At 47.3% G+C, this 15,939-nt stretch overlaps 1 protein-coding gene and 1 non-coding gene across 11 annotated transcripts in view; both read right to left on the reverse strand.

Annotated features, from left to right (window-relative positions):
* Nucleotides 1-15,939, reverse strand: part of UBAP2 (ubiquitin associated protein 2) — a 113,407-nt gene that overhangs the window by 2,144 nt on the left and 95,324 nt on the right. For all 10 annotated transcript variants that reach the window (XM_045467838.1, XM_045467837.1, XM_045467836.1 and 7 more), the window contains 8 exons: nt 12,564-12,603; nt 10,238-10,421; nt 8,978-9,047; nt 4,164-4,359; nt 3,229-3,320; nt 2,901-2,948; nt 475-553; nt 49-254 (listed from right to left, as the gene is read on the reverse strand). In XM_045467838.1, coding sequence (XP_045323794.1) covers nt 49-254; nt 475-553; nt 2,901-2,948; nt 3,229-3,320; nt 4,164-4,359; nt 8,978-9,047; nt 10,238-10,421; nt 12,564-12,603 — 915 coding nt within the window. The remainder of the gene's footprint in view (nt 1-48; nt 255-474; nt 554-2,900; nt 2,949-3,228; nt 3,321-4,163; nt 4,360-8,977; nt 9,048-10,237; nt 10,422-12,563; nt 12,604-15,939) is intronic.
* LOC123593919 lies at nt 11,042-11,124 on the reverse strand. The gene has a single exon (XR_006710603.1). It is a non-coding gene; the product is annotated as a small nucleolar RNA SNORD121A (small nucleolar RNA).

Raw genomic sequence — 15,939 nt, forward strand, 5'->3', positions numbered from 1 at the left:
CACCACCACCACCACCACCACCACCCACACACACACACAAATACTCACAAACATGGTGGGCCCATACTGGAAGGCACTAGGCACGCCTGTGTAGTAGGGGAGGCCAGTGTAGCTGTAGCCGGGTGGCAGCGCAGGATTCAGAAAGGGCTGCTGGGCTGTGTGGTGGGCTTGGGATTGGCTCTGCTGAGGCTGAGCCAGCGTGGTGGGGGGCGCGGGGGATGCAGAGTCACCTCGGCCAAACTTGGTGACATCACCTAGGAGAAGAGGAATCATGAACTCCAATCACTGCCCCCACTCCCTCCTTATCCAACCAGGAAAAAAGCCAGACTGTCTCCTGCAAACAGGAACAGGTCTGGCTGCCACCTCAACAACAGGAAGCTCGCAGGTCTCTCTCAGCCCTTCTGCTTCTGCTTCCAGATTCCTAGGATTAGCTACAGTCCCATGCCCCACTCCCCACCCCCTGAACAGACTAACCTGAATACGGGTTATTAGCTAGGCTCCCATCTCGGCTGGCCAAAGCTGTGGGTGTAGCGAAGGGAATTCCATAGTAATCCTAGGAGAGACCAGGGAGGCTCGATCAGCGGAATGGCCTTGTTCCAGGCCCAGGAGAGCAGGGCAAGCAGGCAGCACAGACCATCCAGGCAATGCCATGCTCCGCGGACAGGCCAGACTGCAGCAACACATGCATACCTCCAGAGGGCAGCACTCAAAGAGAATTCAAAGTAAATGGTGTCCTTCGGAGTTGTGCAATGTGGCAGCCACAAGTGTGCAGACACACTGACAAGGCCGTCAGCCTTCACCAGGCAGAGCCACTGGAGGCCCAATCTCACGTGTAATTTACAGCACAGATGGAAGCTGGTAAATGCCACCGGCAAACTCAAGTGGCTTTTCCTACGTGACAGATTCTATGAGCAGCTAGGAAAGCACCCTGAAAAGGAACCAGCAGGAGAGGAGCTATCTGACGGTTTAACAGGAGTCAGAACCGTAAAGCCAGGTAAGTACAGGTACAAAAGATCCCAGATGAGGTTCTGAATTGGCCCCTCACCACCCACTCCGTCCTGACAGCACTGAAAACAGAGGAGTTGGGACAAGTGTAGATGCCAAGAGCACAAAACACTGGAGCTCTATGGAGAAGGGGAGGTCTGACCTGGCTCTTATTCGCCACCTAGGGATTTGCCAGTCCTAGACATATTGTACCCTGGCCCCTAAACCTCAGAGGAAAGCCTTCCTGCTTTCTTTGTGGCCAACAGTGCCTGGTCACAACCAGATGGGAGCCATCCTGGCAAGGAATGACACTTACATCCTCCTTCGGCTTCCTCTCCACCTAACTTTCAGGAAACCCATAGCTTCCTCAGCCCTGAACCCCAGAAGGAGGCAGGACTGGGAAGTCACAAAGCTAGCAAGTCACAACTGGAGGCAGGCCTAGAGAAAGCCCAGGAGGGGGAGCTCTTTCAAAGAAAAAAGAAAAACCAAAGGCAGGAACTAGACACAAAAGTACCAGAGGCTAATAAATGAACAAAGGGGAAAGTGAACACAACATATCTCAAAAGTAGGCTCAGAGGGGATTTCTTTTAAGGCACAAAATGATACAAAGACTACGAGGCAGGATCCCAGAGCTGGGATCCCAATGACACACTTCTAAGGACTCCACCACGACACCCTCTTATAGTCCACCTCTGATGCCTGGAGATCCTGGGTCAGATGGCTGTTAAGGGGGCCAGGGCCACTTCCAGCTCCTCTGCAAAGTCCTAAGCCTCAGGCAACCCCCAGACACCCTAAGTTCTGTTGACCACCTTAGAAATCTGCTATCACGTCTTCAACACCCTTTCTGGGTCCTTCGAGGACACAGGCAGCAGCTGGAGAGTCCAGCAGGCCCTTGGGCAGCAGTGTGATGGACTGCTGGTTTGCACCCAAGCAGAAGAGCTGCCCAGCTACCCCAACTCCACCTCCGGAAATACTTCAGAAGCCGGAGAAACATTCTCCTGAAAGACAGGAGCTTCAGCCACCAGGCCTGGGAGGTGGAGGAGACACCTGCAGGACCCTGAGCTCTTTGTGGGCAGGTAGAGCAGGAGGCAGTCCAGTGGGGAAGAGGCTGAGGAAGGACACCTCACTGGGGAAAAACCTCCTCCTCAGGGAACAGGAAACACCACATTCAGCAGAGGCATCTGCATAACTTTCTACTTCCCAACAATGTAACAGGCGCCCTAGGCTGCTGAAAATTCTCAGGAGTCTGGGAAATGCCAGACCAAGGAGGGAGAGGCACCGCTGCAGCCTGTAGGCTGGTCAGTCAGGGAACACCTGCCCCACTGTGGTGATGTGCCTGAAGGCCAGGCACCTCATCCTGGGAGTGAGGGTCACATTCAAGAAACTGCCCTGGCCTCAGAGTGAGGCTGCAGCAACCAGGGACATCCTGGGGCCAGTATTCTTACAAGCAAGCAGTGATGGCAGGTCAGACCCACACAGGCCCTTAGAGAGTGTCAGCTCCAGTGGGTGATTCAGCTGGGGACAGACAAGCAAAGCTGCTATCACAAAGCATCACTGATGGCCACTTAAGAGGCACTTCTAAGAGGAGGACTTGATAAAAACTCTAGAGGCAGTCAAGCAACCCCACCTTGTGTCATATGTTTTGTCTTTTTAAAAAGAGTTAGGGGGAGCTGGGGGGAGATGAAGGAAGAGAAGGACTCACATTCAGTAGGAGACACTGCCTACTGGGACCCAAGGTCCCAATGGTTTTCAAGTTCCCACGCAGTAAGCACAGGACACTCATGCCCAAGCGACAGTGGCACTAGGCACCACCCCCAGATACAAGCAGCTTTCTCAGCAGGTGGCAGTGAAGGCCTAGGGAGGGAGGACCTGTGAAAGAGCCTAAAGCCCCCCATCCCCTGCTACATCCCACTCACCATTGGCAGCCGTGACTGTAGCATCTGGAGCTCATCATAGCCATAGATCTGTATGAGAACCAAAAAGGGTGTTAGGGTTCACATCCCATCCCCTGGGAAGCCCAGACCCATATGGGGGCCCAAAACAAGGTTGAGGAGCTAGGACATATTCTGGAAGGGGAACCAGATCATCTGCTGTGGAAAGACACCTTTCCTTGGAGACTAGATGAGAGAGAAATAGCAGGGAAGGAGCTGCAGCAACCCAAGGCCCACCTCACCAGGTCCTGCCAGGTGTCAACCGCTAAGGCCAAAGGAATCAGGCAGCCAGGAGCTATAACCATGCACTCACGGGATAGGCAGGAAGCAGTCCTCCGGGGCCCACGAGGTACTGGTTGTGCAGCAGGGGAGGTACTCCCTGGGGCAGGTTAGGGGGTGCTTTGCCTGTAAAAGCAAAAATCACAGGAGTGAAGACGCCACCACAAAGAATGAGATGCCTCAGCTACTGTGGGGGATGGGGGAGTTGAGCTCACTGTCATAGTGCTGCCCCCCATGGGGCCACTGCGAGAGGGGAGGGCAGCAGCTGAAAAATACAGAGGGCTGTGCCAGGAAGTGGGGGAGACCGAAAGCTCGTGATACCACATTCAGTCTCTTTCCACATCAGAGGGTATCCATGCCCAGACAGAAAACACCACCCCTCCACACTCCTGACCATCACTCTGCACCGAGCAAACCTGCACATAAGGATGATCTGCCTCCTCAGAACAGAAGGAAGGCTGAGCGGTCCCAGGAGAGGGGGACAGGCTGTGTCAAAGGTAGCTTTTAGCAGTTTCTACTAAACCACAGTTTGCTTGGCCCACACAGACCGCCTAGGTCTGGCTGATTAGGAATCAATCATACTAAGTGGCCACAAGGAGCCCAAGATAGCTGTTCCCTGGTCCCTCCATGTCACCAGGCCATCTCAGCTCCAGGAAAGAGTGAGGATAGAAAAGACAGGGGAGCTAGAAGCAAAAAGGCTACCAGGAATCCTGCCCAGGGGGGAGTCTACCCAGAAGACTGATTTTACCCATCCCACATCATCGCTGGAAGGACTGGGCCTCAAGAGGTCAGTGGAACAAAGAGGACAAGGGAGCAATGGCAGGGCTGGAGGGAGACCAGGATGTTCCTAGGCTTTTAGCTACCCAGAATGCCTTGCAGCCACCTCTAGGCATCCTCCCTGGGAAGCCTGGGATGTGGAAAGTGCATCTTCTAGGGGCAGGGGATAGGAAAAGTCTGTAGAGCACACACCTGAGGTCACCAAGGGCGTGGCCCTGGTACTGCTGCTGGGGGCACTCACAGTGGTTCCGCCCAGGCAGAGGCTGTTCACTGTGTTCATGCTGCTCGGCAGGCTGAGCCCTGAGGACGTGGCACCCGAGGCAGAGGTTGCTGCCGTTGAGAAGGTGGCTGAGGACTGGAGGGAAGGGGTGCTCTCCACGCTGGCATGCTGGCAAAACAAAAAAGCCAGGACACATGGATCTGGGGGTAAAACACAAGAGTGCAGGAGAACCTGGTCTGGCACTGGGGCCTGCACTCTGAAGACCAGTGTGAGGGGCTCCGTGCTTGGTGCTCAATGTGGGCCCCCACACTGCAGCTAGAGGAGGCCATCAGGACACAACTCATAAGCTGAATATCAAGCTACTGAAATTGAGCTTTGTGAGCAACACCCTCTTAAAAATTGTTAAAGTTGCTCAAGCTAAGGTATCTGAAATAAGGCACAGAAACTCCACCTAAACCACATATGAACTAAGACCATCTGACTGTGAGGTGAGAACCCACCTCACAGAAAAGTGGTCTCAGGAGAGACTAATATTTGATAACAACGGCACCAAAGGCAGCCCAGCCCAAGTCAGAGCGGTCTGGGAATAGCTGCCTTCTACTGGGCTTCCTAACTACTCTGATAAGGAAGTCACAGGGAGCCCTTTGCTCCAGAACCTGGGAGTACTGTGCAGGCCACCAGGACCTACCTAGAAGAGCATGGCCTGTGCTTCTGCCTGTTTGACAGGATCACCTAGGAAAGAAGAGTGAAACCCACAAAAGCTCTGCAGAATTCTAGGAAGCCTGCCCTGCTGCTCAGCTCCAGGAAGGAACAAGGTACCAGAAAGGGCTTTAAGGGCTGTGTGGGGAGTGGGTGGAAAAGATACATCTGGGTGGGCAAAACAAGGCCCAAAGAGGGAAGAATTGGCTCTGTAATACTGAGACCAGCCTCCAAACCAGAACGTGTGCAGAAAACAGTAGTCTGAAAACTCCTGGAGAAGCCTCAGGAATAAGAAATCCCAGAAGGGGGACAACCATGCACCGTGCTTTCCACCACACAGACACTTCTGTGTAGGTCCCAGCCTCACAGGCTGCCCTACCCATCTGAGCACTGATCTTAGAGCCCTGACATCCAGAATCAGTTCAGCAAGGTAAAGACAGCTAAAACCGTGGTCTCCTGGGACACCCCAGGACTCCGCCCCCTCAGCCTAAACTGACAGAAGCAGGGTAAGGACAGCCCCAGCACCTGCTCCACAGTCCTTTGCACACAGCCAGGCTGACCACCTGCTGCAGAATGAGGAACAGCTCTGACCACTGTGCCTAGGTATCACCGGTCATAGAACTGAAAAGCTCTCTTAACCACAGGACAAAAAATTACTATTCCCTAGTCTGGGGAGAGAAAAGCAGCTTGCTAAAAAACTAGTTCTTAACTTGCTGAAAGGAACTCATCCAGCAAGCCTTTCCTACCTCCAACTGAACCTGACTGGGCTCCTGTCTCTGTTCCTCACCTCTCAAATCTGCGAGGGCCACAAAGGGCTGGCATAAATGGCTTCCCCTCCATTTAAACTGCTCGCACAGTGTCTCCAATGGGGCGGTGCAGCCAGCTCCTCAGAAAGAGCCCAGAAAAGCACAGCTGCACCAAACCTTCCATAAGGACACGAAGGGCAAGAGAAAACCCTGAGATTTCCTTTATAACCTTCAAGTGGGAAAGACCTACTTATAACAACTATGAAAAGACTGATGTATCTGACTATACAAAAGTCAAAAATGAAATGACAAACCTGGGAAAAGTATGTGCACCTCCCATCATAAAGGGCTACTTACTAGTCTCCTGAACAGGGGTTCCTAGAAACAGACACCAAGGACCTGACAGAAAAATGAACAATATGAAGAGCTCACTGAAAAGGAAATTAAATGGCTTTCTAATATATGAAAGAAGATGTTCAAGCTCACTCAGTTAAAAACTGTACTGACAGGGGCACCTGGGTGGCTGAGTCAGTTAAGTGTCTTGATGCTTGATTTTTGCTCAGGTCATGATCTCACAGTTCATGGGTTTGAGCACTGCATTGGGCTCTAAGCTGACAACTTGGAGCCTGCTTGGGATTCTGTCTTCTTCTCTCTCTGCTCCTCCCCCATTTGCTATCTCTTTCTCAAAATAAATAGAAATTAACTGGGGAAAAAAAAACTGCACTGACAGGCCATTTTTTGAATTAACACACTGGAAACATAAAAATATTTGATAACATGATTTCAGGAGGCAGTGGGGAAATAGTACATTTCATTCATTACCAGTAGGAGGTAAATAGGTTAAAATCACTGTACAGAGCAATTTGGCAATTTGTATAAAATGTTAAATGCCTGGGGGGCGTCTGGGGAGTTCAGTGGGTTAAGCTTCCTGACTCTTGATTTCGGCTCAGGTCATGATCGCACGGTCTTGAGATTGAGCCCACGTAGGTCATGGGATCGAGCTCTGTGTAGGGCTCGGCACTGGGAATGGAACCTGCTTTAAGATTCCTTCCTTCCTTCTCTCTCTCTCTCTCTGCCCCTCCCCCACTCTCACTCTCTCAAAAAAAAAAAAAAAAAAAAAGTCAAATGCCTGGGAATTCGACTTCCAGGATATACCCTGCAAACATAGCTATACATGTGAAGCAGCATGTGTAGAAGGTTATCGAATGCAATACTGTTTTGTATTCAAGACAGAAAATGGCCCTGAAGCTCCATCACTAAAAGACTGAGGGAGTAATGTGGTGCAGTAGAGCTATGGAAAAAGAAAGAATCTAGGTTTCAACACAAACATCTCAAAGATGCACTGTTAATGGGGAAAACACTGAAGGATACTATGTAGGGAATACTCCCATTTATGTTATTAATGAAAAAGGGTAAGAGGTAGGGGGAAAAGGACTTTGCATATGAATTTCCCATTTCATGGGTTAAAAAAAATCCAACTCCAGTGGGTCAAGAAAAGAGTAGGAAAAGGGGCAGGACCTAGCAGAATAAATACAGAAAAACATTTCAGTATGTATCTCTTCATACTACTCATTATTATATTAGCAATGTGGCAATTGTGTCACCTGACAGAGCATGGGACTCCCTGATGAGGCAATTCTGGTTGTGGCTATTTGGGCTACAGGATTTGGAGTTTCATGCTAAAACAGAGTACAGCTAATCCATGGGAGCAAGAGCACTGGCTCCAACACACCAGGGCCAGGGAAGCAGGGACCACTCACAGCTCCCATCGGCCAAACAGGGGTACAGGCACTTACTCCGTAGTTACACTCTGCTTTAAATATGGTGATCTATGTGTTTTATGACAAAGAATTATGTCCAAGATTTCACTAGGAAAACGAGTTTGAAAAGCTCGATGATAGTCACTTCCTAATGGAAGGATAGAGCCAACCCTTCACCATCATCCCATTCTGCAGCAAATGACCTCGCCAGAGGAAACAAATTTCCCTGATTTATAACAACTCCTACTGATCTGTACCCCAAATGTCCTTCCCTGTTTGGAGACCTCTCTCTTCTTATCTCCCAGTGAGGGACTTCGTGGTCAATCTAGGTACCTCTTGTAGACCCCTAAGCTCCAGTGTCCCCTAGCCTTGAGTTAAACACCCCACCACCACCCTGCCTCCTCACCATTTCAGCAACGTTCGTTTTTTCTGCTCACCACAAGCTACACACACCCACCATTGAAACTGTGCTGCCAAGAAACCACCTCAAGAAGCCACACTTCAATAACTGTCACCTAGGGTTGCTCCTTGACACATCAGGACCCTTGCCAGCTGGCACCCCACTTATACTTCCATTCCTGCCCTCCATACCCCAGACTTCCCTCTTCAAAGTCTGCCTCTGAGCTGGGGAAGGTGGCCTGCAATGGCGTGAGGTAAAGAATACCTAAGCCACGAAAAGGAAAGTCCTCATGACCACCAACAAACTGAAATGTGGTTCCACTGACTGGGCTAAGAGCCGGGACTGTCAGACAGAGAGAGAGAGAGAGAGATGCATGTGCCAAAAGATGGCTAGTCCTCACATAAGCTCTTTTTCCTCTAAGCATTCTCTCTACAATGGCATTTACAAAGTAACAGAAGGTTATCTAGAACAATGCTCTTGATTCAACGTGACTTTTGGTGGAGTCCAAGCTGAAGTTAGCAATGAGCCTACTTTCCTTGCAATGAGCCTTTATCCTCAAAAAAGTCTGCAAATACCTCAACATGACCAATCCCAGACTAGGTCCAAAAGTCTCCCCTAACAAACAGGGAGCTCAGTAAATGCTCAGGAACAAATCCACCCCAAGAGCCCTGCCCATCACAGATCAGCTCTGGAGAAGCAAATCCTTCATGGAAGTCCCAATTTAAGAATCAAGATGGGGGCGCCTGGGTGGCGCAGTCGGTTAAGCGTCCGACTTCAGCCAGGTCACGATCTCGCGGTCCGTGAGTTCGAGCCCCGCGTCGGGCTCTGGGCTGATGGCTCAGAGCCTGGAGCCTGTTTCCGATTCTGTGTCTCCCTCTCTCTCTGCCCCTCCCCCGTTCATGCTCTGTCTCTCTCTGTCCCAAAAATAAATAAACGTTGAAAAAAAAAAAAAAAAAAAAAAAAAAAGATGTTCTCTGTGGTGCTTAAGAAAAGCAACAGCTCAAACCACATACCTAGATTGAGATAACACACCTGAGGAATTTGAGGTTATTTCAGACATTCAAAACACACATATTAAAACCCCACCTGCAAGTGACTAAACTCCAATCACCACGTGACTAAGCTCTGCGCTCAAGTTCGCTGAGCAGGAAAGGCGATGAGGGAGCCCAGAGGACACTTACTGTGTGTGACGTGCTGGAAGAGTGTGCCACATGTGCAGAGGAGAGGCTGCTCTGATGGCTGGAGAGGGAACTAGAAGACAAAACAGAGCACCACATGTCCACCACACTGAGTCAACCCACAGGAGAGGCCCACATGTCCAGGTGGGCCAGATATTAAGCTTGCCCCATCCCTCCAAGGGTAGCCCCAGCTTCACATCCCTCATTCCTCATTACCCTGGGGACCAGAACAGGTTTTCTGATGTTTAGAAATGATCTAAAGGGTCATTCACCATGAGGATCTGGGACACCCTGGCCTGGGAAGGCTTCAGGGACAACTTCAGTCAACTAAAATCATTTGCACTTTACACCGTAAAAAGTTAGAACAGGAGTGCACTAACACTGCCAGTCATGGAGACACCCATTTCAACTGTGTGCAAGGAAAGAAAGTTCCTATGTTCAACCCCACGTGACAGAGCCAGAGCCTGACTTCCCATCAAATCCAGAATTCAAATCAAACACTTTTATTCCTGGCTAAAGAGGGAAAGAGGCATACTCCAAAGATATAGGATGAGGACCAAACAAAACCCATTCTCCTACACCCTATTCCAGTAATTGAATCTCTGAAGCCACAACAGGAGCAAGTAAAAGACCTGCTCAGAAACCAAACATCATTCCCGGGGAACCTGGGTGGCTGAGTCAGTTGGGCATCTGACTTTAGCTCAGGTCATGATCTCACAGCCTGCAAGTTCGAGCGCCACGTCGGGCTCTGTGCTGATGGCTCAGAGTCTGGAGCCTGCTTTGGATTCTGTGTCTTGCCCTCTCTCTGCCCCCTCTCCTGCTTGCACGCATGCGCATGCATGCTCTCTCTCTCTCTCTCTCTCTCAAAAATAAACATTTAAAAAATTAAAAAAACAAAAACAAACAAAAAACATCATTCTCCCTTCACATCACTGTGACTCGAGCCCAGAGTGGGAAAGGCCAGGCCAGGTTCAGGGCACACTCCTGAGAGGCGGAGGAAAAGTAGCAGCAGCAACACCCTAGCTCCACCATTCCCAGGGACCCCAGTGCTCTGTGACAGCAGGGGCATTACATGTTGTTACACAGCTGCTGATGCTTCTGAGATAGTGTCCAGCCAAAATGAATGAGCTAAAGCATTATTACAAAAGGCCAGGACATCATGCTAGAGGCAACAGGAGTTTTGTTCGTTGGAAGAGCTTTCTATAAGGGTTCACGACTTCGCACCATTGTGCCTCTCACTGTGAGCTCATATTTTCCCCATACCTGCTAAGCTGAGAGAGGGGGCTGCTGGACAGGTCACCAGGCTGGGACATGGAGGGCAAAGTGGCAGTGTGCTGGGATGCAGAGGGTAGAAGCGTAGTGCAGGAAGTGGTGCTGGGCAGTGAGCCCACAGATGGGAGGGCAGAGGGAGGGTCCATTGTCTTTGGAGCTGGAACGGATGAAGTAGCTGTAAGAAACATATCAGTTTAGCTCCAGAACCATTTGTAAGTATGTACAATATGTTCAATATCTTGTGACAGGTCAGGGTCGGTTTGAGACACATACAAAGTTACATTCCCCAGGGAAAATGCCCAAGCATTTTCTGTCAGATATAACTAATAAAAATGACATGTGAAGGTAAGACGAACAGGATTTGGCAGAGAATAGGAAATGACAGCTTTATAATCATCAACTAGCCTATGCCATGGATATACTTCTCCTAACTAAAGGAACCTGACCCAGAACTGCACCCACAAAGAGCAACAGGCTAGGAGGCAAATTTTTCTGAAAAGGCTCAACAAAGGATGATGGTACAAATATGGTAGGCAAGACCATCAAAAGGTTAGGTTTTTGCTTGTATCAGGCTGACTTGTGAAAGCTCATAGCCAATTGAGGGCACATGGGGGTTGAGAGCCCAGGGTACATATACTGTGGAGAGTTACATATGCCTAAAATCCACTGTCCAACACCCACATTCGCATGCATAGTGAACATTTCCGTAAACAAACAAACAAACAAACCAAACCCTCAGAGCACATAAAGGAGCTTATTAGGCTTCCAGAAGATCATAAATGTGATCCATCCTAGCTGTAGAAAGACTCAGTTTCAGTTCTATCCACACATACAACTCAGATATGTGCTTGGAAATAAAGCATCATTGTCTTTCCCAGTTAGGAAGGAAAAGCAATCTTGACCCATCTGCAGAACTCCCTGGGAGTCTGAAGGAAAACATGCTAGTCTCTCAAAAAGACAATTTGAAAACAAACACAGTAGCAACAGGGTCAATACAGAACATGACCCATACTTAAGAGTGGTCCTTACAATCTTGAGACTTGCTTTTGACTGACAGTCTATTCCAAACATGACACCTGTTACAGAAGCCAGATAAAAGCACCACAGATGTCCCTGACCCAAAACTCAGACCTTGTAAGTTACCTACGTAGATCGTAGGTCACATTATAACAAGTTCACAAGAAGCCTCTGAAAGAATGGCAGTGGAGAGACAGATGGAGATAAAAACCTATCTAAAATGCATGCTATGTTTTCCAGACATTTCATATCTCATGATTTTATTCATAATCTCTAAATAATAATTGGGGCGCCTGGCTGGCTCAGTTGGTAGAGTGTGCAACTCTTGATCTCAGGGTTGTGGGTACGAAGCCTCATCTCCAAATGATCTTAAGACACCTTGATATGTTCTTAATCTCAAGCCTGCAGAGAGGAAACTTGCCACCAAGGTTTGTGAAATGAGAATGTCCTCTGACATCCCAAGTTCTCAGAGCTACCAATGTACCTCCAAACAGTTCCGGCACCCCAGCAATATCAAAACCAACTCTGGGTAATCACATGTGTCATTTCAATTCCAACGGAGGCCCCCTCTTGGACTGAAAAAAATCCCATGTCCACATTCCAAAAATCCTAAATAAAAGGAAAGTCTTTCTGGCTTCTATAATGGATACCCATTTGTGTTACTGAAAAATGAATGAAAATCATCATAACCAATCACAGATAAGCCAAGAGCACCTAACAGGGATTTACCTGCAACCATCATCTCCAGGGAACACTGAGCTTACTAGAATTAATAGAATCTTATCCCCATTTTTTCCCAAGTGTTTACAGAGAGCATCATTTTATCTCTCTTCCGCACAATAGTTCATCGAATCCAGAAGGCAAAGAGCATGCCTTTCCTGAACTAGCACACCAATTTCTGCTTTAAAAGTCCTTTACAGTATTGGAATGAAAGCCCTCTGACTACACCAGAACCTGTGCCTCTAAGCAAAGCATCTTTTAAATCCATGCTACACTCTACACTTGGGGTGTGGTCTGACTAGAACAGAATTATATGAGGCTATCAATTCCTTCTTGCTGTAGCTAACATTTCTCATAATACCATCAGCAACAATCTACTCACAGGAATCTCTAGCTGAACTTGTAAACCCTACCAAAGAAATGATGCCAACAGATAAGAAGTAGCTATCAGAAAAACGCAAAAGGATTAGTTTTGCAGAATTAGTCACTAGCCTATTGTTTTCCCCATCATATTAGCAGCTATACTCTTTTGGTTTGATTTCCACCACACAAAATGAGAATAGTCAGCTTATATACTTACTGTCTATAGTCTGCTGACTTCGACCACCACCATGTCCATTCTATAAGGAAGAGAAAAGAAAGTAAGCATACCACAAAAATCAAATGATAACCTAGCTGACTTTCTATTGGGATTTAGTCAGAAATACATGAATCATAGATTGATCAAGAAATGATGTGGGGCACTGGGGTGGCTCAGTGGATTAAGCATCCAATTCTTAACTTCGGCTCAAGTCATGACCTCACAGTCCATGCCAGTAAGCCTGCATCAGGCTCTACACTGCCTGCTTGGGATTTTCTCCCTCTCTCTCTCTGCTCCCCCCACCAAAATAAATAAAAAACATTACGGGGGGGGGGAAGACGGCTTGTTTTATTTTGTTTCTTAATAAAAGGAGAGGTAATTAACACATTCTTTAAAAATCCTAAGGAGCTGACATTTTTTTTTTTTAATTTTTTTTCAACGTTTATTTATTTTTGGGACAGAGAGAGACAGAGCATGAACGGGGGAGGGGCAGAGAGAGAGGGAGACACAGAATCGGAAACAGGCTCCAGGCTCTGAGCCATCAGCCCAGAGCCCGACGCGGGGCTCGAACTCACGGACTGCGAGATGGTGACCTGGCTGAAGTCGGACGCTTAACCGACTGCGCCACCCAGGCGCCCCAGGAGCTGACATTTTTGAAAAACAGACTGGGTATTTAGGGAAGTAACAAGACAGACTTCACAGGAAGCAAAGAAACTGTCCTAAAAATTATTAAGCAGTACAAAGAACTCGGGAACTTCTACTGAAATCACCACATCTTTGTATCTCACATGGTCTCCTCAGTACCACTCAGGCAAGAAAAAAAGTTTCCAAATTAAATGGAAAATAGTTCTCAAATAAAATGAGATGTTACTGTGAAACATGGCTTTTCTTAACTGGGTAGGGCAACAGCAGGTTAGCAGAGTGTGGTAGTACCAAAAAGAGCGGAATCTGAAAACAATTAGTTTGCATTAACCATAAGGCATTTCATTGGAAACTAGACACACAAAAGGAGGTATCCTCACAAGGAAAATTTCCACAGATTGACCAAAGCATACGGTGAATGATAGTGGGGCCTACAAGGCCCAGACACTATCCCTGGATGGGAAAAGGAAGCTGACAGAGATTTCCTTCTTACAAATGCGAAAACTTAAACTAAAGAAAAAAAGACAAGCCTTTAGATGTTGCTTCTGCATTTAACCCAAATCCTGTTGTGTTATTGATAATATGTTTTTTCCTTTTTTTTTAAACATTTTTTAAAGTTTATTTTGAGAGAGAGACAGGAAGAGAGAAAGAGGGAACATGTGCACATGCATGGGGGAGGGGCAGAGAGAGAAAGAGAGAGCAAGAAAATATCAAGCAGACTCCACACTGCCAGCAGGGAGCTCGATGCAGGGCTCAAACCCAAGAACGGTGAGATCATGCATGACCTGAGCTGAAAACAAGAGTTGGATGTTCGACTGAGCCACCCAGATGTCCCTAACGTGTTTTTTTCCTGAAAAAAATTTTTGAGATTATTTACAAGAAATGTAGACAATAAAAGATTAGAACTTCAAGGAGGGGAAAAAATGAGTTAAAATATAAGACTGAGGTCAGGGAAAGGAAAATACAATACACCTTACCAGAATATATACAGACAGGTTAGAAAGCAATCAAAATTGTACTCTCTGCCTCTCTTAAACTAGAGTTCACTATGCACTAGGGGCACCTGGGTGGCTCAGTCAAGCATCCAACTCTTGATTTCAGCTCAGGTAAAGATCCCAGGGTCATGGGAACGAGGCCCACCCTGGGCTCCACGCTGAGCATGGAGCCTGCTTAAGATTCTCTTTCTCTTTCTGCCTCTCCCCCAATTATGCACGCTCTCTCTCTCTTAAAACAAAATAAAAATTTTAAAAACATATATGCACTAAATTCATACACATGATACCAAGCATGTACCTCAAAACAGCACAAATGGTGACAAAGAAATGTTCTCAAAACCACACCATACAGAAAGAATAAAAAGGGGGAATAGAAAAGAACAGCCATCAGACCTTAGGAGTACTTTATTCCACCTTGAAAATCACACATAGACAGTGGGGGCACCTGGGTGGCCCGGTGGGTTAAGCATCAGACTCTACTGATTTCAGCTCAGATGATGATCTCACAGTCATGAGATGGAGCCTTGTGTAAGGCTCCCACCAGGCATGGAGACTAAGATTCTCTCTTTCTCTCTCCCTGAGGCCTTCCCCAACTAGTACTCTCTCCCTCTCTCAAAAAAACAATGGACAAACTGATTAAACACAGAAGCCACATTATTTGGGGTGGAGGTAATTCTAGGCAGAAGAATGGTGGGAATAAAAGTAAAGAAGTGCCAAATGGTCATGAGAGATCAAAAGTCTGCAGGGTCTTAGTTCAACTAGTCAAGCAAGGAATGAGGTGGGTAATGATCTGAGCAAGCAGCATACCGGGTGAAATTAGAGCTGGAATTCAGAAGTCGAGCAGACAATAGGGATTTAAGCTTAGACAGCACAGAGTCTGATTTCTCTTTTGGAAATTATACCGATACTATATAAGGAAATGTTCAGCAATAAAGGGAATATTCTATATGCACATGTGCATGTTCCTATATTATAGCCACTATAGATACTGAACATTTAAAATTTGGTTAGGGGGCACCTGGGTGGCTTAGTTGGTTAAGCACCTGACTCCTGGTTTTGGTTCAGGTCATGATCTCACTGTTTTGTGAGTTTGAGCCCCGTGTCTGGCTCCATGCTGACAGTGGGGAGCCTGCTTGAGATTCTCTGCTCCCTCTCTCTGCCCCTCCCCACTTGCACCCTCTCTCTGTCTCTCTCAAAATAAGTAAATAAACTTAAATAAATTAAACTAAACTAAAATTTGGTTGGTATGTCTGAGGAGCTAAAATTCTGTTTACTTAAATGAACTACTGCATGTGGCACGCCTGGGTGGCCCAGTCGGTTGTGTGTCTGGCTCTTGGTTTCGGTTCACGGTTTGTGGGTTAGAACCCCAAGTCAGGCTCTGCACTGTGCAGGTGCAGACCCTGCTTAGGATTCTATCTCTGCCCCTCACCGACTCTCCCTTGTGCTCTCTCTCAAGATAAATACATAAATTTTAATAGATAACATAAAATGAACTACTACATGTGGTTAGTTGCATATTGGAAAACACAAGAATAAACCTCTTGTTAAAGATGATAGATCAGAGTATATGGCTTATAAAAAATATGTAAACCCAGTAAGACAAATACAGGTGAAAAAATGATAACAAAATTCTGTAGACTAGAAAGCATAGACAGAATGGGAACTGACTTAGTTCACATGGTAAAGCCAAAGCCAAAGGTAGTGTTAGGCAAATCCAGAAAATAAGGCAACTAAATCAA

The sequence above is a fragment of the Leopardus geoffroyi genome, chromosome D4 (genome assembly GCF_018350155.1).
Source record: "Leopardus geoffroyi isolate Oge1 chromosome D4, O.geoffroyi_Oge1_pat1.0, whole genome shotgun sequence".
In the NCBI taxonomy this organism is placed as follows: Eukaryota; Metazoa; Chordata; class Mammalia; order Carnivora; family Felidae; genus Leopardus; species Leopardus geoffroyi.